The following is a 24,954-nucleotide window of genomic DNA, read 5'->3' as shown; positions in this document are numbered from 1 at the left end:
AGAAAGGCTCCGCAGTTAAAAGCAGCATTCGCGCTTCAGTCTTTTTTTTTTTTTTTACTGCACATATTTTCTCCGTTATTCTTATTCTCAGCTGCCTTTACGGTTGTGTTAGCTTTCGTTGGGAAATTTACGCTCCTTTTTAGTTCTTTTAACTACACCTCGCTAATATTAGGCTCTGAATCTGTATACCCCTTCTCCCTCACCTGCCCCCGCCGTGGGTATGCGTCAGGTTTCGGCGACACATTAACATTTATATGGGTTTCAACAGGAGCTCCAGTATTATAGCGCGGAGAAGATTGCACATTTAATTTTCACTTCAAAAAAAAAAAAAAAAGAATTCACTGCGCATTCTTATGCGCTTCAGCTACTTATATTTGTGAGCTATTCGCAGAGGTCGTGAATTCTGCGTGCTCTTTGCACTTGTTTTTGGCTATGGAAACCTCGTATGAACTTCGTCTCCTTTTTTTTTTTTTTTTTTTTTTTTTTTTTTTTTTTTTTTTTTCACTGTTTATAGAAAGAGTCAAAGTTTCTCCAGGCCACAGGCTCTGCTTTTCGGCAGTATATATTCCGAAACATAAGACATCTGCGGCGCTACCAACGCTCCCTAAGATGAGAATGGTACTCTTTCTGCAACGTCACATGTTTTGAGTTTCGAAGGTATCCTAAATGCATCACTATACTCCTCAAAAGCAGACCCCGTGACCTGGAATCTTTTGAGTAGTCTGCAGGGTTCGAGGCTTTGTCGTATCTTCAGCTTTGTCAGGGATATTGCGTAAAAAAACAAAGCAACGGCCCCAGACTCTCATTTATGATTTGTCTCTTCCGTGCGCACCGTCACTTCTGACTTGTTTACGCTAGCCTACACAAACTACAAAGGATGCGCCACGTCGAAAGCATAGGCCGCGGCAGCGATGGCTTCGGATACCTTCCGAGAGGCAGCGAGCATCGGGTCCAGTTGAGGCGGGGAACTTGGCTCTTTTTAACCGCTAATTTGCACGGAGAAGGGTTATTTGGCTCTTGCCAGAGTTCATCGATACTCTGGTTCCTGCTACTCAGCTGCCAGCTATAGGCGCTCGGGCTGGCCACGAGCGCGGCGTATGTTGTTGAGAGCTGCACAAGGAGCACCAATTCGATATATGCGGGGCACTGCGTCCTTTAGCACGGTGAAATACAGACGGTCCGCTACTTCGACCAAGGATATTTGTAATCGTATACGGCTGTTCTACATAAGCGCGAATAGGCGTTCTTCTGACGGCAAATTTCTTCGCCTGCAAGTTATTTCACCTACAAGCAGCGCACCAGTCATCGGTATATCCACCAGACAAGGTGACCTTAGTCACCACGGAAATTTTGGCATAAAATTAGAAAGCCGATTTTGATTCAGCGCAGCCTTAGGGCTACAGGGAAAAACTGTTTTTCTTTACAGTACTGCTGGCCCTTGGACATCGGCAGTCGGTATCCACGGGGCACGTCGTCCTGGTGCTTTATATAGTGCCATATGGAATAATAATGGTGAATCTATAGAGCTGACCAGTATTTACCTGCTAGCGGCTTACACGTGCTAGAAGGAAAAGATGAGGTAAGATGAGAGGAACATAAATTAGCAGCCATTGGGGAGCAAAAGCGACTGAAACAGAAGACGAGGCTTTCTGCGACCTTGAGGCAACCGCACTATGAACACACTAAGAGCTTCACCCGCGGCATGTGGTTTCTGATCAAAACATGTTCGCGAACTGTGTTCGACAGCCAATATGCGCTGCATGCGGCGTTGTGCGGTCAGAGTGGTTGTCCGCCCTCGGACGTTGCTCATGCTAAATGCTCAATGACGCACTCCCCTGAATTCCGACACTTTTTACATCATTTGGTGTGGTTGGCCGTTAAAAGGCTGAGATGGAACCAAGATTTGTCATTTTGTGTCCGGCCGTGCAAGCCATGCATATTTTTTTTCTACACTTCGATTAAATCATGCGAAAGTCTAAGTTAATTTTAAAAGACGTGTGGGTTAACCATTGCGTAATGTCTGTGCATGGCTAATTTGAGCATTTTTTTTTTTCCTTTTGAATATGCTCGTTGAAAGCAAGTTACCTGAAACCTAAACTGCTCTCGCATTCACGGAACAGTGATCTTTCGCTAACCGGCGGACATGACAGCAAGAATTCTCGGTTCATTCTTTTCGAAGCGAAGACAATAAGAACTGGTATAAATGAATGAAAATCGACAAGTCAAGTAGAACACTTTGATGGCAGCCTTCCTCACGGTGGCCCCTCACTGGTGGGCCACGTCAGAAACCTGCGGATGACGCGATATTGTATGCGTGATGTTAATATTGTTCTCCACACTAACGCACGAAAGGCTCGGTTCTGCTGAAAATCTAGTTTTGTCAGCGTTGTTAGCTAAAAATCACGGGCATGCCTCTGTCAGATGGCATTGTAGGTGACATATATGGCCGCATCGATAGGCGGGTTGTGCGGCATCATGAGACCGTATGACATGGAAGGAGCTGCCAAACTCGGCCGCTTATGCTCTCGAATGGGTGGGTGAGCCGAAAATGTGATCCTCCAGGACCCTTTAGCGATGAGTAATGCACGCTAATCTTAGCCCATGCAGGCACGTTCGTGCGGCTTGGTTAATGCGAGGCTTTGTAGATATCTACAGGAGTCGGGTGGTCTTTCACACAAATGGACACCTTGCGACTGTTTATACGTGAACGATGATCCGGGTGAGGACCTGAGATGGGAGCCATTAATATCGCGGACTACGACCATAAAGGCGGAGCTTAAGTAGCCCCCAATTTTTTTTTTTCTCATCCTCGTTAGATCTGGTCAGAAACAGGGTACTACTATAACAGGGTAAATAGTACGTTTAAGGGTGCAAACTATCTTCCTGTGAAAACGCGCTGAAGCAATTCTTATTGCTATGTAACGCTGTCTGAATTTTCGTTAACAAAGGAACGCTCACAGTTGCATGGTTCAGCAAAGTTGTACACGGTTTGAATTGGGAAGACTCTGAAGATTCGCCTTAAGAGTATAGACGCGGTAGCTTATTCATTCCGCGAGATTTTTTGTTTTGTTTTTTTCCTATTTTTCATTTAAATTAGTTTTTGGGAAAAGAAAGCGCAGCATCTGTCTCACTTTTGAATGCACAGCTACAATGATTTAGGTCATGGTTACACTATCTCTTTATTTCGTGATTTTTTTTAGTATGTCCAAATATGAAATGGCGCACAACATCTGCAGGGTGGTCGCTGGTGTGGAGCGACATGAGCGCTGCATGCGGGAAGTGGATTTTCCACTCCAAAAGGCAAAAGCGCACAACGTTATAAGCATTTGTTCTCATGCCCTGCGCAAATTTTAACTTAATTGAGGTTAGTTAACTGAATTGAAATTGTCTATGACCTTGGGTATACATCAGTCAACAACCTTTATGCGATACCTACGGAGAACGTTACGTAGGAAGAGAAGATATGGCAGCCGCATTCTAACGTACTGTAACAGAACCGGTGCCGTTGTGGGTGCAGACATCGCATACGTGGGCAGTTGGGCTGATAGGCAGAAGGAGACTCTAAAGCTGTTTCGATGGTTGAGAAGTGTTTTCTTACAAGGCCCACGAAGATGAAGGTCAGCTGGACGACGTCGGTGTAAGCGACCGAATAGACGCCCCCGGTGACGGTGTACACTACGGCCACGGCCGCGGACACGCCGATGGACACAGCGTTGTTGAGCCCGGTCACCACGCTCACCGTGCTACCTGCACCGGGAAACGCCGGAACGCTGAGCAGCGCAGTGCGTTTTAAGAGCGATAGCTCTGCTACTCCTGGTATAAACTAAAAAAAGAAAAAAGAAATGGCAGTGGCTTAACTCGGCTATGCCGCGATATACGCAGCGAAAGGTACGTACGTTTTCCCGGATGAGCTTGTTGTGATCACTGTATACTTAGCAGCGAAAGGTACGTACGTTTTCCCGGATGAGCTTGTTGTGATCACTGTATACTTAGCAATGACAGGCATTGGGTATACACATCTTTAATTCATTTTGCTTGACAGAGACGAAAATTGCCCGATGATCTGTGAAGTAGCATGTAGCGGTCTCAATTTTGTCTATACCGTATTTCGATTTGGTAGTCTCTGGTATACAAGGTCTATAGTAGTTCTCCATTGTGTAGCCAAGTGCCAGGCGACAACCTCAGGATCGGAATAGTTAATCTTCTCTTGTCTACACCACCGTTTAGCAGCGGCTTGGCTCTTCTTCTCTGCATCCATGTCAAATGTGACACAGCCGCCTATTTCAGCTGCGCTTTTTATAGACCGTTTTACCGAAAGCAAGCCGGAGAGAAGGAAAATACTCTCCAACCAGGTTCATTGCGCCAGTTCATTGTTGCTAGTACCGAGTGGGCTGTGCATTCGCACGCTTTATGCATAGCAGAGCGACCTTTCTCCTCAGTATTTTGCCTTTTAAAAGACTTAAATACCTTTATTAGTGCCATTTTTGGTGGTAACGCCATTGGGACAGCAATGCATGATAGTGGACGGCACAAATATTCAAAGAAATCGAAGGCTGATTGCCGAGAGCGTATGTGGGAAGCATGCAACGACAGTCCCGAGCGTGGCTTACATGTTTTCGCTTCACCGCTTTCCAATAGATCCTCGATTAAATCGATTATGAACGTTTTCTGCAAGCCGGACAGACTTCGTACCAACGGCGGACTCTCGAATGTGATACCCATTTCACTTCCCCCACCGCCGTAAACATGTACGCCATGCCGGCCGTGTCAACGATACAGTGCACACCGTGCGCCAGCGTGAGAAGAACGTGCTAAAATTTGTTATTTTTTAAAATGATAAGACGACTGCCAAAACCAAATCTACAAATCTTACTTGAAGAGCGTTGACCTGTACGGTGTTGTTGATAGGAGTTGTAACTGCAATACAAGCAAGTTTCTGCTCACAGGCAGCTGTCGCCGTTACGGCACATCTTTAAACACATCTTTTTTTATTGTTACATGAGACAACGAGACTGTGACAGACTGTTTACTCTAGCGCTAAGCAAATCCAAAGCGCCATCTGATGTGCCTTCGATGCGAATCAGTTTAGGCCTATCGACAAGCGCACGGCGAGAGCGCCGTCTTCCGCTGCGACAGCGAGCGGCGCGCTGTGGTAAGCTCGAGGCATCCGCTGCTTTGTTTGGAACTTGTCGTTTATTTACATGGTACAGCTCAGACCGCACGTTTTTCGACGTTCAGTTCAACAACACACAACGGAAACACTGCTACAGACGCTACGTGGGGCTGCGCTGGCGTGCAGTCGTACATGTGTCTGATATGTCTAATCGTTCGTTAATACTTTGTCGTTAGGAAGAAAAGCAAACGATTGAACAAACAACAACTGAATTTACTGGTAATAGAAAAGGGAGCACATTCAAACGCGTCCGTTTCGCACCAAGTTCGTTTAGCGACTTCTCGCCACTGTGTCCCACTCCCGTCTTCTCCATTGTCCCCGCTCTCCCCGTCCTCGCCCCGAAGACCCCTCTTTTCTCCCCACTCGAGGCTCCGGCGTTGAGCGGGGCCTTCCAGGAACAGCGAGCGCCTGGCGCGACCCAGGGGGTCGAGCAGCGTCCTCCTCGAAGGGGCCAGGAGGTCATAAATTAGACCGCCCGAGTGTCCGAAAGAGCGTGGGTGGTAGGTCGAGTGTTCCCCGCGCGGACGAACCGTTCTTTTGCGAACAACGTTCACGACACATTCCCGCCCGAAATGGCACAGGCATTTCACAGACACGCACTCACTGCACAAGCTCCACTGGGTACAGCACTTGTAGTGGACGACGCAGGGTGGTTCCTCCAGGGAGCCTTACGGTGCAGGATCGAATTCGCCCGTCGCGTCCGGGGAAGGTCGTATCGACTATCGCCATCTTCCAGAGCTGTCTGGGCTGTAGAGTCTCCTTGAGCAGCACAATGTCGCCTGCCTGTAGACTCCGGGTTGGGTTCCTTTGGTGCAGCTGCGTGGTTTGCAATTCTTTCAAGTACTCGTTCATCCATTGCCGCCAGAATCCGCGCAGGAGTCGTGCCCTGTTAGTGAACATTTGCCGTAGTGTCGCTCCAGTAATGGCATTCAGCTCAACAAGCGGAACATCTGGCAGTGCGGTGAGCCTCCTGCCGATAAGAAACGAAGCCGGGCAAAGAGGATGAGGCTCGTTCGCTTCGGTGTGCACGTGCGTTAGTGGACGCGAATTGAGGATGGCTTCCACTTCCGCTAGCGTCGTGGTGAGCTGTTCAAAAGTGAGACAGCTTCTTCCGAGCACCTTTTTCAAGGTTTGCTTGGTCAAGCCGACAAGTCGTTCGTAAAAGCCACCCCACCACGGTGCGCGTTCCACTATGAATTTCCACTCCACTCGGGTGTTTGAGAAGTAGTTTTTGACTTCATCGCTTCTGATAATGTTCCAAAGGGTAGCCAGGTCCTTGCTGGTCTTTTTGAAAGTGAGTGCATTATCGCTGTATATGGTATGAGGTATACCTCGACGGGCGATAAATCGCCGGAAAGCCAAAAGAAAAGACGGTGTTGACATGTCACTCACCAATTCAAGGTGGAGCGCTCGGGTGACGCCACAAGTGAACCGAGCGATGTAACACTTGTAACCCTTTGACGCACCATTCTCTTTGACAAGCAAAGGACCGGCGAAGTCAACCCCGGTAAGTTGGAACGGATTGGCCTCGGTTATTCTTTCTCGTGGAAGTGGCGCGCTTACCTCGTTAGCTGGTTGCGCGTGGTAGCGCTGACATATGACGCACTCCTTGACTACCTTCTTCACCAGCTGTCTTGCACCAATCACCCAGAATTTCTCTCTGAGTTGAGTCAGAGTATCGCGGATGCCTCCATGCAGCACTTGTCGGTGGCACTGTTTGGCAATGAGCTTGGACAAATCGCTGTGCTTGGGCAGAATGATCGGGTGCTTGCCGTCGTAATTCAGTTGGCTCTGTTGAAGCCTACCGTGCACCCTAAGAATACCGTGGCTGTCGAGCTGCAAGGACACATTCTTTAGCGGCGAGTGTGATGCGATTCTCCGGCTGTTTCGTACGCACTCCACTTCGTTGGCAAATCTAGCGCCCTGCTCATGCAGAATCCAGTATTCTTCTGCTCTGTTCAATTCTTCTGATGTTAAAGGACCGGATTCGCTTTTCTGGCGTCTTGCTTTAGCGACAAATCGCAGAACCCAGGCGGTCACTCTATTCAAGCGTGAGAAGGAACTAAAACGTTGTATTTCTGTCGAGGCATCCGTAGTCGGTGCGGCTGCGGCTGCAGCGAGTGCCTTCGCTTCCTTTTTTTGTTCCAGCTCCGCCTCGGTGAATGTCGGCGCGATTCCGCTCTGAGGCCAGTGGCGTTCATCCATGCAAATCCATCGTGGACCTGTCCACCAAAGCCCGTTCTTCGATAACTTCTGTGCAGGTAGACCGCGGGTGAGGAGATCTGCCGGATTTACTTTTCCGGGGCAATGCCTCCAAGTAAATCCTCCGGTCAGTGTCTGAATTTCGACAACGCGGTTGCGTACGAATTGCTGCCAGCGATCCGCGTTTCCATGGATCCAGTGCAATGCAGTAGTTGAATCTGTCCACAAATAGACGTTTTGGGGAGTGTCCTCTAACTGGTCGAGAATGTAGCGGCCCAGCCGTGCTGCCAGCAGGCATGCCATCAGCTCCAGTCTGGCAAGGGTAAGCTCCTTAATTGGGGCAACTCTCGATTTGCTAATTACTACCGTCGCGGTACCATCCTCGCCATCTGTCGTCAGGTAGGCAACTGCCCCGTAAGCCACTGGACTCGCATCCGCAAAAATGTGCAAACTGGCTGTCGCGTCTGTGCCTGCCCTGGCCCTGTAGTATCGCGGCACCTTGACCTCGGGCAGGTAAGAGAGTTCCTCAGTCCAATCTGCCCACTTTGCTGCGATTCCTTCAGGCAGGGCATCATCCCATCCTATGTTGAGGCGCCAAAGTTGCTGAAATAGCACCTTCGCTCGCGCGATGAAAGGGGATAGCCACCCTAGGGGATCGTAAATCCGCGCGGTGGTCTGCAGGACGGATCGTTTGCTGGGTGGCTCGATCGTGGCGATTCTGTCAGTGCAAGGGCAGAATGTCAACATGTCCGTACTTGGTTCCCAAGTGAGTCCCAACACCTTAAACACACCTGACAGGTAGCCAAGAGGCTTTGCCCCCTTTGAGTCCTGCTCAAACATTCGACAAAGCTGCTCGCTGTTAGATGCCCATTTGTGCAACTTCATCGAGGCTGCTCCGAAAATTGCGTTTGATTCGTTGTACAAATTCAGTGCGGCCTGTTCGTTTTCGGCTCCCATCAGTATGTCGTCGACATAAAGGCTGCGTTGTAGTCGGCTTGCAGTGATCGGGAACTGCTCCTCTGCGCTCTTTAGGTGATGTTGGAGAGTGGCAGAGAGCAAGAACGGACTGGCAGTCGTTCCGAATGGGACTCTCTTCATACGCCATGTCAAGATTGGTGGAAGAGGGCCACCTGGCTCAGGCTTCTTTTCGAACCACAAGAAACGCAAAGCGTCTCTGTCGTCTGGTCTCACTGCAATTTGCAAAAAGGCCTGTTCGATGTCCGCTACTAGAGCTACTTTGTGCCTGCGGAAGTTTAGCAGCATGCCCACGAGGTCAGCCGTTAATTTTGGTCCACTTTCAAGATTGTCGTTTAGAGATTTTGCTGACCTATCGTGGGATGAGGCGTCGAAAACCACGCGCAGCTTGTGAGCCTCGCGGATGACAGCCTGATGCGGCATGTGGTATGCAGGGCTTGCGCCACTGTCATTTGTTTCAACCAACTCCGCCATATCAAGTGCGCTGTACTGCCTTATAGCCACGTCATACTCATCTAGTAGCTCTGGGGATCTTTGAAGACGTCTTGTGAGCTGATGTAGGCGCTTTAGGGCAACCTCCCTGTTATCTTCCAAAGCTGTCACAGGTTTCCATGGAAGGGCCACCTCATAACGACCCTCCTTCATCTGCACGGTGTCCTCAAAAAACTCCACGACAGCATTGGTTACAGTTTTGGATTCATTTTCATTTATCCCAATCGATTCTAAGGTCCAGAATTTCGTTAATATGTCCGTTGCGCTTCTTTCTGTGACCGATGTTCGCAGGGCAACCGTTTGCATGCAATAGGGTCCTTCGTCCATGCCCTGAACTGGTCCCTGAAGGGTCCAACCTACAGCTGTCTCAACTGCTCTCAGTCTATTGCCGATCTTGGTGGATCGGCCGGTCGTTAGATCCCAAATGTGATCGGATCCTATGAGAAGCCCAATATCTCCAGGCCCTCCGTCGTTGCTGAAATCGGCGGGCTCATAACCGAGCGTTCTCAGCCTGTCCATCAATGCCACGGGTGGTTTTGGGATATGCTGATCGCAAATGACGTCTATCTCCAGAACCTCCAGTTTGCATGTTTTCCCTTTTTTAGTTTTAATTTCGACCAATACTCTCCTGAACACTCGTTCTTCTTGGTGACCGCCAAAGACACCGACGGTTAGAATTTCTTCACCAAGAAATTTGCATCCCAGTCTTTTTGATGCTTCAGATGTCAGGTACGAGCGTTGGCTTCCGCCGTCGAAAAGTACTCGCAGTTACGCCCAGGCCTTTAGGCCACCGCAATTAGCTGACGCCGTTTGAAGCAGGACAGTTTTCGCGGGAGCGGATTCTGTTCCTGCTGCAACTTCAAGGCTAACTTGCGCATTGGTGACTCCGCTAGTGGCTTCCCTCTGGCGCGCTACCGCATAGGACGGATCACAAATTGCAGTCGCGTGCTTCTTCCCGCACTTCATGGATTTTAGGTGCACATTACAATTCCTTGATCGATGCCCTTTTCGCGTGCATTTGAAGCATCTCCCTGCCGCTTGCAGAAGCCGTTTCCTTTCCTCCACGCTTTGTTTGGCATCGCATTCCTGTGTCAGATGCTCCTCGGCGTTACAAAAGAAGCAACCTTCCTTGGTTGCGTTTTGATGCAAGGTTGCTGCGGTTGATAAGGGCTTATGCGATTTTCAAGGTGGCTTCGGCTGATCTTTTCTGATTTCCTTAGAGTTTTTGACCAAATCCATGCTTTTTAAGGCAGCCAAATTTTCTCGACTCTCGACTTCGATTTTGAGGAAAGAAATGAGACGTGAAAAGGACGTGACCGTAGCTTTGTCACTTGCGTTTGAGCTTTCCGAAGTGCCGTTGGTCAATTCCTCGTTCCCGCCCATGGAACTAGTCTCGATGACACATTTGCGGCTGTAGTCGAGTAGGATGTCCGTTGGCAGTGCTCGTTGTACAATCGGCATGAGAAGCGTGGTGTAGGAGTCCTGCTTTTGGCCCAGTGTCTCCAAACCCTTGATGTGTGCAGCCAGGGTGTCATAGAGGCGGCGAAGACCGCGTACATCGTCTGAGGAGCGAACTGGCTGGACGTCAATAAGCTTCTTCATGTGCTCTTGAATTAGGAGCTCTTCGTTCCCAAAGCGTTTTTTGAGGAGCTCCACGGCGTCGCTGTAGCATCGTGCCGTCGATGGAAGTCCGGCGAGCGCAGCGGCGGCGTCCCCGGTGACAGATGCCTTGAGGTAGTGGAACTTGTCGACAGATGAAAGTTCTTCGTTCTTGTCGACAACTTGTTCGAACACCTCCCAGAAGGCCTGCCAGTCATGACACCGTCCGGTGAATTTTGTGAGCTCCAGCTTTGGCAGCTTGACCCTAATCTTCGAGGTGGTCGTTGTCTGGGCGGCGTTATTCTCCCGCTGAGTCGATGATCTTCCAGTCAAGTTTGAGATGCACTGTTGCAGCTTGGCCAAGACAGTTACGATTCGATCGTTGTACTCAAAAACTTGTTCGTACTCTGTCTCGGCCTGCTCATCTTCCAGTGACTCCTCGAGCTGACTGTTCACAGCGTTTAGCTCAGCATGAAGGGACGTTAGTCGAGCGTGCACGACATTAGCATCGCTCTGTGTTAGCTCATCGAGTCGCTCAAGGCATTTCTTGATAACTTTGGTGACTTGAGTGCGCAGTACCTTACGTTTTTTGAATAGGCGCTCCATCGTTGAACCAGCGTTGCTGAGGATCACAGAAATTCAGTTAACCAGGGGATGAGACGACTTCATGCGGCCGCGTTGGTTAGACTTCTTGTCCGTTGCGATGAAAGACCACAATGAGGCGAATATCCAGGGTTCGTTGATCTAAATTTCTTCTCTTCGCTTTCTTCCCGGGTTTCGGCACCAACTTTTGTCTGATATGTCTAATCGTTCGTTAATACTTTGTCGTTAGGAAGAAAAGCAAACGATTGAACAAACAACAACTGAATTTACTGGTAATAGAAAAGGGAGCACATTCAAACGCGTCCGTTTCGCACCAAGTTCGTTTAGCGACTTCTCGCCACTGTGTCCCACTCCCGTCTTCTCCATTGTCCCCGCTCTCCCCGTCCTCGCCCCGAAGACCCCTCTTTTCTCCCCACTCGAGGCTCCGGCGTTGAGCGGGGCCTTCCAGGAACAGCGAGCGCCTGGCGCGACCCAGGGGGTCGAGCAGCGTCCTCCTCGAAGGGGCCAGGAGGTCATAAATTAGACCGCCCGAGTGTCCGAAAGAGCGTGGGTGGCAGAGGTGGGCATTTGACCTCAAAAACCTCGACCTCACCTCAAACTCAAAAAATATTTGGCGACCTCACTCAACCTCAACCTCATCAATTGAGGTTGAGGTCCCCCAGGCGACCTCACCTCACTTTTCAGGTGACCATTGGCGACCTCACTCAACCTCACCTCAAACTCAAAATGTGAGGTTGAGGTCAGGTGCTCGACCTCAAAAAAAAAAAAAAAAGAATCATTAAATTAAACCGTAACTTAAAGCAAATATACATTTCTCGGTAATCCTGGGGTATATATAGGCTAGCCAGAATTTTGTCGTATGAAGGCTGTATTTTACTCCTAATTTTATACTGCAATTAATATCCTGGATAAAAGCAGAGAAACTCTGCACACTACATGTCCAACTCTGCACTAAAGTGGCAATCCTCTCCCCCTCCTCGCCTACCCTTTTGTGGTCGGTTTCAATCTAAGGCCTACATGGGCACCACGTTACTACGCATAGGCCCATAATGCAATACAAAGAGTTTATCCCATCTGACCCACGTGAATAAGATTCGTATTAGAAATAAAACAAGCCAGTTCTTACTATAAACTGAAAAGACAAATGCTGTTGACCCTAGTGACGACGACAACAATGATGATATGCTCTTTTTCTTTTCTTGCCACATAGCGCTAAACAGACAAGGACGCAGCGAGACACACGGGACGGGCACTTTTTTTTATCGCCCATCCCGTATGTCTGGACGTCCCTGTCTGCTTAGCGCTATGAGGCAAGAAAACCGACACCAACGCGCCCAAGCTTTCATCCTCGCTCTTTCTCTTAATTCGAAAAAAAAAAAATTGATGATTGCCGAGCTTTTTTTTAATACACTGTACATTGTTTTGCGACAGAATACATTAAATTAAGAAAAAATAGGAATACAGTCGTGCCTCGTTAGTATGAACGCTTTGGTTTCCGACCAAAACTCTCCATAAAGCGAGTCGTCCATAATAACGAGTCATGAATAAAAACGAAAAGTATATAATTGAGAAAAAAATTTATAATTAATGGCTGCTGTTTTAATTAATTTGGGTACATAAACACCGCCGAGATGTCGATGCTACCCTCTTCTCCAAAAATCCGTCGACGCGAAACGTCATGTCTGTTCTTAAACCTTGTCAGCCATCCTCTTGAGTAGCTGAAGTCAGTAACGCCTAGACAGAGCGTAGAATAATATTTCTCAGTAAACATCTCCCTGCTTTACTGAACAAAAATTCCGTAAGTCATCACAGGTAAAACCTATCAAGACGGAGGAGAAGAAGCACCCATAATGTTGCCGAGGCAGCGAGCCTTCTCTTGAAGCATTTCGTCGCTCACGACAGCACCATTCGCGAGCACATTTCCGAACCACATTAACAAGGCTGACTCCATTTCTTCGAACTGTGCTGGGCGCTGTCGGACTGTGGCTTACGCTGTGATGCCGACGTTGAGCCATTTATCGGAGTCCGGTAGTATATATAGATGGTATACCGTCGACCTGACGAGGCTGAGGCCTAGTTGAACTTGGGTCCAGTCTTTCACGGCTTGGATTGACTGAGATTGCTTTTGCCGCTTGTATTCACAGATTTCCCGCTTCGCGCCTAAGTTCAGCTCCATTCTTTTGAGATTGCTTTTGCCGCTTGTATTCACAGATTTCCCGCTTCGCGCCTAAGTTCAGCTCCATTCTTTTGCGTTTAACTCCTGCCATGCCAAAAGTAAGACTAAAGTTGAGAGTTACAGGCTCCTGCTTCTTTGCACGCTTTTTCCCTAGTTAACCTCCCTGACTTTCTGTTCTTCTGAGTCTCTTTCTTGCCTTGTACTGTTTTTGTAAGGAAGCGAGGGAGTCAAGTTGGCAGGCTACTATACAGAGGGCTATCAAACAGCCCTTTCCTGTGCCGTTTGTATGTGTTCCTATGAAACAAACACTGCAAGCTGAAGTACAGTTTAGAACGACGGCTAGCCGACTACGAAGAGCTCAGACCTTGTCAAGGCCGCATCGTTGACTCAAGGCGAAGCCGACATGCGGATCGCTGTGGTGCAAAATGTGGTAGTTCGGCAGCGCAACAGTGACGAAAACCAGGAGCATGAGAAGGAAGGGCGTCCAGGACGGGACGCCCGGTCCTGGTTTCGTGGTCGTCGCGTTTCTGTTGTCGCTCTACTTCGTGGGTGTGTCTTAACCCTGACCGAAAAGCGTTAACGGCTTCATGGAACACACTTTGTGTTCTGGGATAGAAAAACTTCAGTTCCCACCCCCAATTTTGGCGCTTGTCTTTCTTCTTATTGTTTCTTACGCTTTTACCGGCCTCTCTTCTGTTCTGCGACCACATGTTGCTGTTTTCCCGACTGCGGCCTCTAGTTGCGGCGCTGCCGCTGCACCCAGAAATCTCCCGGTTCCCTCCTTTTGGGGTCTTTCTTAGTTAGCTGACCCTCGGTTTTCTGTGTACGATCCCTGTCATCCACCTTCCTTTTCTCCTCCTCCTCCTCCCCCCCCCCCCCCCTTCCCTCCTAAAACGACGACACGCCCACTTTGGTTCTTTCCAACTCCACAGGACTCGTTCAGGCATCCGACCGTATCGGCTGTCGCATAGGTTCCCGGCTTGCGCACCCTTCTTTAACTTGCGTTCGGACTCTTCTGCTTTTTTCAAACGATGTCCATATTAACGAGACACAAATACATGGGCCGAATAGGCTGTGTGCATTCATCCCATCTCCATTGTTCAGAGAGCGAGTTTCTATATTAACGAGACATAAATACATTGAAAAATCTTCGCCCCTAGAAAAACTGTCCATAATTCGGGTCCTCCATATTAACGGATGTCATATTAACGGGGCACAAATTTTCCGTAAAAGCCACTCATGAAACGACTTGTGAAGACTAAATCCCCAACAAAACAAACAAAAGAGGAAAAGACAGCAAAACACCAATTAATCATAAAACTCGGCCAAAGCCGCATAAACCTTCAGAAAATTTCGAAGAGGAATGCTGTTTATCTTATGAGGTCCCAACCGGCCAATCCTGGGCGTTAGTTTATAATTCTGTGATCCCGTGGCGTATTGCAAGAATTGGCGAAATTGCTTCTTCGAACACCACGCTTACATTAAAAAATTACAAGGGTCGGAACTGCTAGGAAAAAGGGTAAACGAGAACCACTTTGCTGTCGCGAACATCGGCCGCCCGTCAAATTTCGCCGGAGCAAAATGTCCTGCTCCCACCCGCCTAAACACACACACACACACACACACACACACACACACACACACACACACACACACACACACACACACACACACACACACACACACACACACACACACACACACACACACACACACACACACACACACACACACACACACACACACACACACACACACACACACGCACGCACGCACGCACGCACGCACACACGCACGCACGCACGCACGCACACACACACACACACACACACGCACGCACGCACGCACGCACGCACACACGCACACACGCACACACACACACACACACACACACACACACACACACACACACACACACACACACACACACACACACACACACACACACACACACACACACACACACACACACACACACACGATATATATGCTTGTAAGTGCGAACCGAATACTGGATGCCATTTCGCCAACAATTCTGAGACGAGCTTCTTTGTGGTATTCACTTGTTTTCCTTTGAAGAATGAACTAATAAATTGCGCGGTGGTGTCTCCGAAGCTGCTTCGCCGCATGCACCGTAGGTGAATCTAGAGAAACCGTTTCCCCGTTACTGTCGTATAGTTACAGCACATAAACGTAAAATAAAGGCAAGAACAACAGAAAGGAGGCGAGCAAGCAGCCCGGAGGGACCGCGCCCCCCGCTGTGCACGCGCTCCTCCCTTCGCCGTCCGTCTGTAGCAGACATGGCAATAATTGAATTGCAGTAATGAAATTACTGTAATTGAATTACTTTTCTCGGTAATTTGTAATGTAATGAATTTCTTTCTCGGGTTGGTAATTTAGTAATGTAATGAATTACTTTTTGGCAGTAATTTCACAGCAAAGTAATTAATTCCTTTCGAAATTACTTTTACTAAAGTGCGCCACTACTCCTTCAATAGTCAACGAAGTAGAGTGCCGCGAAAGCAAGAACGACGTGCGGCAAGCGAAGCCAGCGTAACGGATCGGCAAAGGGGGACAGATTCAGCAGAACAGTGCGTCTGAGACCTCGTGTGTAGCAGGGGCAACCATTCTCCAAGTAGCAGGATACAAGGCGTCAAGGGAATCCCGAAGGGAGAAATGGTGCAAAAAGGCTGGAGCTGAAAACTAGTTGCGAGCGGCACTCCCTGCTGCGTCGGCTAGTGCACAGTGGTGCCTGGTTACACTCAACACCACGGTGCGAGGGAGGATTGGGGCTGGGGAAGATAGGACGTGAGGCACCGTGGCTTGAGCATTACTGAGCAGTGAGCACATATGTGCCGACGTCGATTCTTGTGACTGCGGAAGCAATAAATAACCTAGCTTCTTCGGGCCCTTCAAATGGCAGAGACAGCTCCGTGCCAGCAAGACGCTGAGTTCGCCGGTCATTTCACGACTGTTCGACCACGTTTTTTTTTTTTTTTTTTTTTTTTTTTGTAATAGCCCGTGCTGTAGGAGAGAGGGAAGGAATAGCTCTCTGGGACAGAATTTGGCGGGAAGACGAAAGAATGTGTGTCCTTCGCGTCCGAAGACCAAACTTTTGTTTTGTTTATTAGCTTTGAGTTTTTGCATGGATGGAAACTAGAAAGTAATTTAAAAGTAATTTAATTTCTCAGTAGAAGTAATCATAATGTAATTTCATTACTTTTTAGAGCAGTAATGAGTAATGTAATTTAATTACTTTTCTTAGATTTTCAGCAGAGTAATTAGTTATGTAATTTAATTCCTTTTCAAAAGTAATTTTGCCATGCACGGTCTGTAGGCATCTGGTTTTGCTCATGCGGTGAATGCCCAACTGTCACCAGTACACACCAAACGGCAATGGCGTATGTGTGCCAGCTCCGCTTTCAGAGACTAGATCGCGCTTTCCAATACTTGCAAAAGAAAAAGAAAAAAAAAACTAAATGACCGCGCGGGTAAGTGGAAAGGAGGGTTGGGCTATGGGCCTCTGAAAAAGAGCGTAATGTGAGGGAAGAAGCCTGTTCTCTTTTCGGCAGTGTACGAAATCAACTGACATACAAGAAAATATATATAAATAAATACCATGTTGACGAAAGTAATAACAAATATCGCACACTAAAAACAGAAGAGAACTGCGCTTCCCAGAGCTTATAGAAGGTTTGAGACATCGACTTAATACGGCATTCCTCAGTGCTAGCATGTAATTGGCTTCACGTCCTGTACATTAAAATTGACTTTTAAAGAAAAAAACAAATATCTGAAAAAATTATTCCGACATCTGGCCACAAAAATTTTCATCCGATTGATTTGTCCGTCTCGAGCAGACGGGAGCACAAAACAGACACGTTCAGTTCGCCACACCAATTCGTCCGTCTAGACACCAAAATGTCCAGCCGGAAACCATCTTAATACTTTCTAGCTCATAAAAACATGTAAGAACGCTGTTCTCTTTTTGTTTTTGTTTTTTCTGCGCCTGAATAAGAGATTTCAAGAAAAACCTGATATTATGAAGTTAAGAATCCCTTACTCTCCTCCTTCCTCCCGCATTGCTTGATTTCAATAGAATTTGAGAGAAATAAAGAGCCTTAGCGGAGCGAAATAATTTTTTTTTTTTCATTGCGCTTGACTGCATACAAGCCCCATATATTTTTTTGTCTGTTCTATCTCGGCAAATGGTTAACATGCGCATGCGTTTTCCTGTATACCAGTGCGTCTTATAAGATGTGCCGTCCATTTCATCCCATTGCAGTTGTTCGGGGCCACCTGTGAATCTGTATAAGAAACAAGCAGCACAAAACTAAGAGAGGTTGTTCTGGAAAATACAAGAATATAAATTTACAGGACCGAAATATAGAACGATGACGTACAATTCGAAAGGGAGGACTTCGATAAAATGCCCAGATGGTATTGTGCCGGTTTTTCTGGTTTGTTCATGTTTTTTTTTTTTTAATCTGTCAGTATCACGTCCCCTAACAATTTCGCTGCATCTTTTCTGTTAAGTTTCCGTGTAATGTACAGCAGGGTCCTTTATCGAATGTAAGGCAGTAGCCGTTATAGCGCCTGGAAACGGGCATGCACAAGACACAGTTCTGCACCGCGCCGTCGGCGCAAAGACAATTTGCTTCGCTTTTTAGTTTGCTGCTTTCTTTGCGGCCTTCGACAAAAGCACCGCAGGTCAACGTGAGTTATGTGCTTTGCGCGATCCTGGGTGTTTGAGCCTGCCGCAAGCATCGGCACAAACAAGTCAGAGGAAACAGGGGTGGCTGGCGGGGGGCATGAGGAGTTCGTGAAGTAAAAAAAAAAAAGAATATCTCCTTCCAAGTAGACCAGAGAGAAGCGGTCTCGGGCTGCTGACATTACGGTGGAATGCCGAAAGCTGGGCAGGGGCTGCCGCATCCGGTCGTCCGATTGGGGGGTAACCAAACAGCGAGAGTCGGCGGGCACACCGCGGCAGTACGCTCGAGCTCCGCGTCAAAAGGGGCGCTCTTCGAAGACAGCCGCGGCAACAGCAAAAAGCCTGGACCTCACAATTTCGACCTCACACAATGACGACCTCACTCAACCTCAAACTCACGCGTGAGGTTGAGGTCCAATTTCGTGACCTCACTCAAAAAATTTCGAGCTGTCACCGACCTCACCTCAACCTCACCTCACTCCGTGAGGTTGAGGTCATTTTGAGGTTGAGGTCGACCTCATGAGGTCGAAACCTCATGAGGTTGCCCACCTCTGGTGGGTGGTAGGTCGAGTGTTCCCCGCGCGGACGAACCGTTCTTTTGCGAACAACGTTCACGACAACATGTTCGGAGGCTGAATCGGACTGTACTCTAGACACATCTTGTTTTATGTGTGGTTCTTGAAAAGTAATTTAGCGTAAAAAGCAAGTTGTTGAAACGGGTCAGCTCGATCATACGGTCCTCGCTCTCTGGCGCCGGCGCGCCAGAGACGCAGACGCCAAGCTTGGTTCGCGATAGTAGCGATTAGCTTTGGATTGTGGGGAACGCTACCCATGTATACCAAGCCTCAAAACCTTTAATGGGAAGGCAGCGAAATATCGAATAGGCACTGTCGAAGAAAGAAAGAAAAATAAGACATGAAATGGGGCGCTTTTCACAGTAAATCAGTGCAACGATAATTGGAAAGCATCTTTCGTATAGTAAATCCCGTATTCGGCAGCTGCCGGTTGTCACGAAATCGGCGCACATTTTCATCAAGCCGGTACGGCGCGAGGCCCGCGCTATAGGAGCACTATACCCACGCGGCGTCGCGTGCAAAAGCATGGAGAGAAAAGCCTCCTTCCCCACGCGGGAGAGCGCGTAACTTTGTACGCGTTGCCGTCACCCTCTTTCCCATTGCCCGGGGAGGACGGTGGTTCATCGGCCTGGAATACGCCAGAAAATTCCAGAATCTTCTATGGGACCTAGCCAATGACGACGTGCGACTCGACGGGAGGAGAAGGGAGCGCTATAACCAGCGAAGCTAAGTGTGTGTACGCGCTAGCTTTGGCGCGTTTTAACAGGCAGACGCGGCGCGCCCTATTTAAAGAGACCGCGCCGCTTGTGACTCAGTCAGTGTTAGCGACGTGCTCGCCTGTGCTTCGGCTGGACTCTCGGGGATCACCCGCTGCTGGCAAGCCCACGGACCTGCAAGGGAGCGGCGCTCGTCTCGTATGGCGGCCACATCGTGACTCTTGAGGCGTCGGACTGCAACAGCGCCCGGTAAACAATTTGGTGTTTGCTTATGTAACTCTCTCGTGTTTGGTCTGTTGTAAAGCCTCTGTGTTATTAAATCATTCGGTAGTTGCATGCTTAGCGTTTGTATTCTGTGAACCTCTCGACTGTGCATTTAAAGTGATCGTGTGTATTCCTTTGTATCATCTCTTGCTGTACATAAATTGTGTTTTGGTTGTTACTTCTGACTCCGATCCTTACTCTGGTTTGAACCGGCGACAGCTGGGCACCAAACGACCACCCCCTTCTGTCACTACAAGGTAGTTGAATTCCGGCTGAGCTTGCCACGCAGGTCGAGGGCATCTCCTTTGCGACCGGAACAGCTACCCCCACTCACTCTAAGGGTGTCTGGGAGTGCGCGCACCGTTAAGGGCGCATCGTTAATAATACCCCCTAATTATTAACGGGTGACACCGGTACGGTTTATTCGCTGTGCGTTTGTGTCTGCAGTTACCATTAGAATTGAAAATATAACTGAAAACAGAGAAATCGTCATAGTTAACTGTAACTCTCATCATAATGAAAGTTCTGCCTACGGAAGCGGAGCACAGTCCTTCGCAGTCCCTGTGGCCGACTGCTGGGGACAATTAACAGCTTCCGCCATGCAAAACGGATGGTACGGTTCGATGTCGCGCTCAAACAAAACACAAAATAGTACGACGATGCCGTAAAGCTTCCACGAGCAGCGTGCAGTATAGCCTTTGGACACTGCCGCTACCACAGCACTAACGGCGCAAGCAGCCCAAGATGGCATCGGGTTTGGCTTTCCCTGTTTGGCTGATACGGGGCGCCACCGTAAAATGAAGATGTCTGCGCCCAGGCATCGAAACTAAAATGTTGTGCATGCGACGTGTGGTTCTGGTGATAGAGTGGCGTGCGGCAAGGCGGTGACAAAGCGCGCGGCGCACTTGTGGGGCCTCTCTGGTTACCATGGTATCGGCGCAGGCGCACAACTGCTCATCCGCGCGACGACGGAGAGCAGCAGCGGGTGCTAGGGTACCTCGATGTGCGCCCTCGATGGGGCTACCTCGGTACTGTCTTCCACTAAGACATAGAATTTTGTCCTCGGATGCCAGTGACCTGATGATGCCAGGACAGTGCATCAAGCTTCATTTCTTTTCCGGGCACGCGCAGAAAAGCGGGGTTAGCGTTAGTTGCACGTGTGTGTGCAATGCTCGCACCAAGGGCGTTGAGGATGGAGCCGCACCAGCAGATCTCTCCAGCGAGCGAAGGCAGGAACAGCAGGCTGGCCATGGTCACCCCGAACGTCTCCTGCAGCGGGTCCATCATGGTAACGTAGCCCGCGCGCCACACGGGACCCGCGATGATCAGACCACCTGCGCATGAAAGCTCACTTTTCACTGCGGGCAAGGCGCTGTTTTTCTTTTTTTGGCCCCCAATTTGACGAATGTTCTCTAGGGGTACTGTGTAAATACTGTTGTGCTTGACCTTCTCTATTTGCCCTACCCCACCCTGTCCAAGCGGGTGTTGATGCATGCGCTCACCACGATCGTTCCTGAAGTCGTATGTGCTTCTTAGAATGCCGTATGTATGTATGTATGTATGTATGTATGTATGTATGTATGTATGTATGTATGTATGTATGTATGTATGTATGTATGTATGTATGTATGTATGTATGTATGTATGTATGTATGTATGTATGTATGTATGTATGTATGTATGTATGTATGTATGTATGTATGTATGTATGTATGTATGTATGTATGTATGTATGTATGTATGTATGTATGTATGTATGTATGTATGTATGTATGTATGTATGTATGTATGTATTGCATTTGTATAGAGAGACAGAGACAAATAGGTAATCTAGAACTTTTGCATTGACGCTTTCTTCCTCAAGCCAGTAATAAAAAGTTAGTTGAGTCGGTCTTTACTAATAATCTAACTTTCGAGAATAAAAAAAAGCTATACGGTAGATTAGCATAGATTAGGTCTGAACTGCTCTTAGTTGGTTTCACTGCACTAGGGCTCACCGTGCTTTTTTTGACCTTTACATTTACATGGTACACCCTGTGTGTGTGAGAGTGAGTGAGTGAGTGAGTGAGTGAGTGAGTGAGTGAGTGAGTGAGTGAGTGAGTGAGTGAGTGAGTGAGTGAGTGAGTGAGTGAGTGGGCACCCGTGCGCACCAAACCAAATTCAGTCAATCAATCATTTATTTCAATAAATATACAAATTGCAAAAAATGTTGGGCCAATAGCCGAAGCTAGTTGACGTTCCGCCCAGTTCTTACGTTCGGTCCATACGAGGCACGAACTTCTGTCCGTTCCACTCTTCTTCTTAATCTCATCCGCCCACCTAATTTTCTGCCGCCCCCTGCTACGCTTTCCTTCCCTTGGAATCCAGTTTGTTACCCTCAGCGACCATCGGTTATCCTCTCTTCGCACTACATGTCCTGCCCATGTCCATTTCTTCTTCTTAATTTCCACTAGAATCTCGGTAACTTGAGTTATTTCTCTGACCCACTCTGCACGCTTTCTATCTCTTAATGTTACCCCTACCATTTTTCGTTCCATAGCCCTCTGGGTTGTCCTCAACTTAAGTATAACTCTCTTGGTTAGCCTCCACGTTTCAGCCCCATAGGTGAGTACAGGCAAGAAGCAACTGTTGTATACTTTCCTCTTGAGCGATACCGGTAAGCTGCTAGTCATAATCTCCGAGTGCTTGCCAAATGCGCTCCATCCCAATCTTATTCTTCTTGTTATTTCCTTTTCATGGTCCGGATCTGCGGTTACTACCTGTCCTAAGTAGACATATTCGCCTACTACTTCCAGCATTTCGCTACCTAATGTAAACTGCTGTTCCTTCCCGAGGCTGTTGAACATTACCTTAGTCTTCTGCATATTGATTTTCAAGCCTACCTTTCTACTTTTTCTGTCTAGGTCATCAATCATTATTTGCAGTTCATCCCCCGAGTTGCTTAGCAAGGCAATGTCATCAGCAAATCGCAGATTACTGAGGTATTCTCCATCTACCCTTATCCCTAACTGCTCCCATTCCAAGTCTCTGAATACTTCCTCTAAACAAGCTGTGAATAGTACTGGGGAGATTGTGTCTCCTTGCCTAACACCTTTCTTTATGGGAATTTTGTTACTTTCTTTATGCAGAACTATGGTTGCTGTGCAGCCACTATATATATCTTCCAGCACTTTCACGTACGGCTCGTCTACCCCCTGATTTCGCAATGCCTGCATCACCGCCGAGGTTTCAACTGAGTCAAATGCTTTTTTGTAATCAATGAATGCTATGTATAAGGGCTGCTTATATTCCGAGCATTTTTCTATCACCTGATTGATGGTATGGATATGATCGATAGTAGAGTACCGTTTCCGAAACCCTGCTTGATCCTTTGCTTGATTGCAGTCTAAGGTTGTCCTGATTCTATTAGTGATTACCTTAGTAAATACCTTATACGTAACAGACAGTAAGCTGATTGGTCTGTAATTTTTAAGGTCCTTAGAGTCCCCTTTCTTGTGAATGAGGATAATGTTTGCGTTCTTCCATGGTTCCGGTACCGTCGATGACACCAGGCACTGCGTATACAGGGTGGCCAGTTTTTCTAGCACGATATCCCCCCCCCCCCCCCCCCCGTCCTTCAGCAAATCTGTAGTTATCTGATCCTCTCCAGCTGATTTCCCCCTTTTCATAGTTTCTAGTGCTTTCTTGACCTCGTCCTTCGTCACTGGTGGAACGTCTGACTGTTTTTCCCTACCGCCAATCTCATTACGGTCCTGGCTACTTTGGCTACTGTAGAGATCTGTATAGAACTCCTCGGCTACTTTGACTATCTTGTCCATATTAGTGATGACGTTGCCCGCCTTGTCCCTTATCGCATACATCTGGTTTTTGCCTATGCCCAATTTCTTCTTTACCGCTTTAAGGCTTCCCCCGTTTTTTACAGCATGCTCAATTTTGTCCATGTTATACTTCCTTATATCGGCCACCTTGCGCTTATTGATTAGCTTTGATATCTCGGCCAATTCGATCTGGTCTGTTGGATTGGAAGCTTTCATACTCTGGCGTTTCTTAATCAAATCTTTCGTCTCCTTAGACAGCTTACCGGTATCCTCTCTAACTATCCTACCGCCTACTTCTACCGCGCACTCAGTAATGATATTTCTGAAATTATTGTTCCTTGCCTCTATAGGGTAATGTCGCCATCCTCAGTTAGAGCTGAATACCTATTCTGTAGCGAGATCCTGAACTCTTCTGCCCTCCCCCTCACCGCTAATTCGTTGATGGGTTTCTTTCTTACTAATCTATTGCGTTCCTTCTTCAGATTTAGGCTAATTCGGGACCTCACCATTCTGTGGTCACTGCATCGCACTTTCCCGATTACCTCTGCATCTTGCATAATGGCGGGGGTTGAACACATTATGAAGTCGATTTCATTTTTAGTCTCTCCGTTAGGACTTTTCCATGTCCAATTCCGGTTCTTCCGTTTGCTGAAGAAGGTATTCATGATTCGTAAGTTATTGCGCTCTGCAAACTCAACTAGTAACTCCCCCCTGCTATTCCTAGAACCAATGCCATAGTCACCTACTGCCTTGTCTCCTGCCTGTTTTTTCCCTACCTTGGCATTGAAGTCTCCCATTAGTACAGTATACTGCGTTTTTACTTTTCGCATTGCCGATTCTACATCTTCATAGAAGCTTTCAACTGCCTGGTCATCATAACTACATGTAGGTGCATAGGCCTGTACAACCTTCAGCTTATACCGCTTATTAAGCCTAATTACGATGCCTGCAACCCTCTCATTATTACTATAGAATTCATCTATATTACCCGCTATATACTTATTGACAAGGAAACCTACTCCTAGTTGTCGCCTCTCCGGTAAACCTCGATAACACAGTACATGCCCATCCTTCAGTACAGTATATGACCCATTCGGCCTCCTAACCTCACTAAGCCCTATGACATCCCATTTCATGCCCTCTAGTTCCTCTAAGAGCACAGCTAAACTAGCTTCACTAGCTAGGGTTCTAGCATTAAACGTTGCATTAAAGGCCTCTCCTATATTTCTCCACTTAACCCGGTTCTGTGCTAGCTGCATCCACTTGACCCCTGCGAACTTCTTAATCTCATCCGCCCACCTAATTTTCTGCCGCCCCCTGCTACGCTTTCCTTCCCTTGGAATCCAGTTTGTTACCCTCAGCGACCATCGGTTATCCTCTCTTCGCACTACATGTCCTGCCCATGTCCTGCTAAGCCTTCAGGTGACTTTTAATCACTAGTTTGAAACTAAATCGCTAAGTATTCAGCTCTTCGGAAATCATTCAATAGGTATTACATTCAATCATAGAGAGGGAGTTAAATATATGGAAGACGTAGACCTGCGGAACATGTCTCTGACCTGCTACGTCCACGCTAAAGGAAATGAAGAAAAATGCGGATCGGAATTAATGATGTCATAACAAAATTAACTCTGTGTAATGTCCAGTACG

The 24,954-nt window shown here is 47.8% G+C and overlaps 1 protein-coding gene across 2 annotated transcripts in view; it reads right to left on the bottom strand.

Annotated features, from left to right (window-relative positions):
- The window catches only part of LOC146203423 (high-affinity choline transporter 1-like), a 78,211-nt gene that overhangs the window by 41,041 nt on the left and 12,216 nt on the right, over positions 1–24,954 (bottom strand). For both annotated transcript variants that reach the window (XM_084588759.1, XM_084588760.1), the window contains 2 exons: positions 20,665–20,820; positions 3,599–3,747 (listed from right to left, as the gene is read on the bottom strand). In XM_084588759.1, the coding sequence (XP_084444885.1) occupies positions 3,599–3,747; positions 20,665–20,820 (305 nt within the window). The remainder of the gene's footprint in view (positions 1–3,598; positions 3,748–20,664; positions 20,821–24,954) is intronic.

This window comes from Amblyomma maculatum, chromosome 1 (assembly GCF_055883805.1).
Source record: "Amblyomma maculatum isolate TAMU_Amacu chromosome 1, ASM5588380v1, whole genome shotgun sequence".
NCBI classification, from domain to species: domain Eukaryota; kingdom Metazoa; phylum Arthropoda; class Arachnida; order Ixodida; family Ixodidae; genus Amblyomma; species Amblyomma maculatum.
Note: the sequence above shows the minus strand (reverse complement) of the source record. Positions and strands in the feature narration are given on the sequence as shown.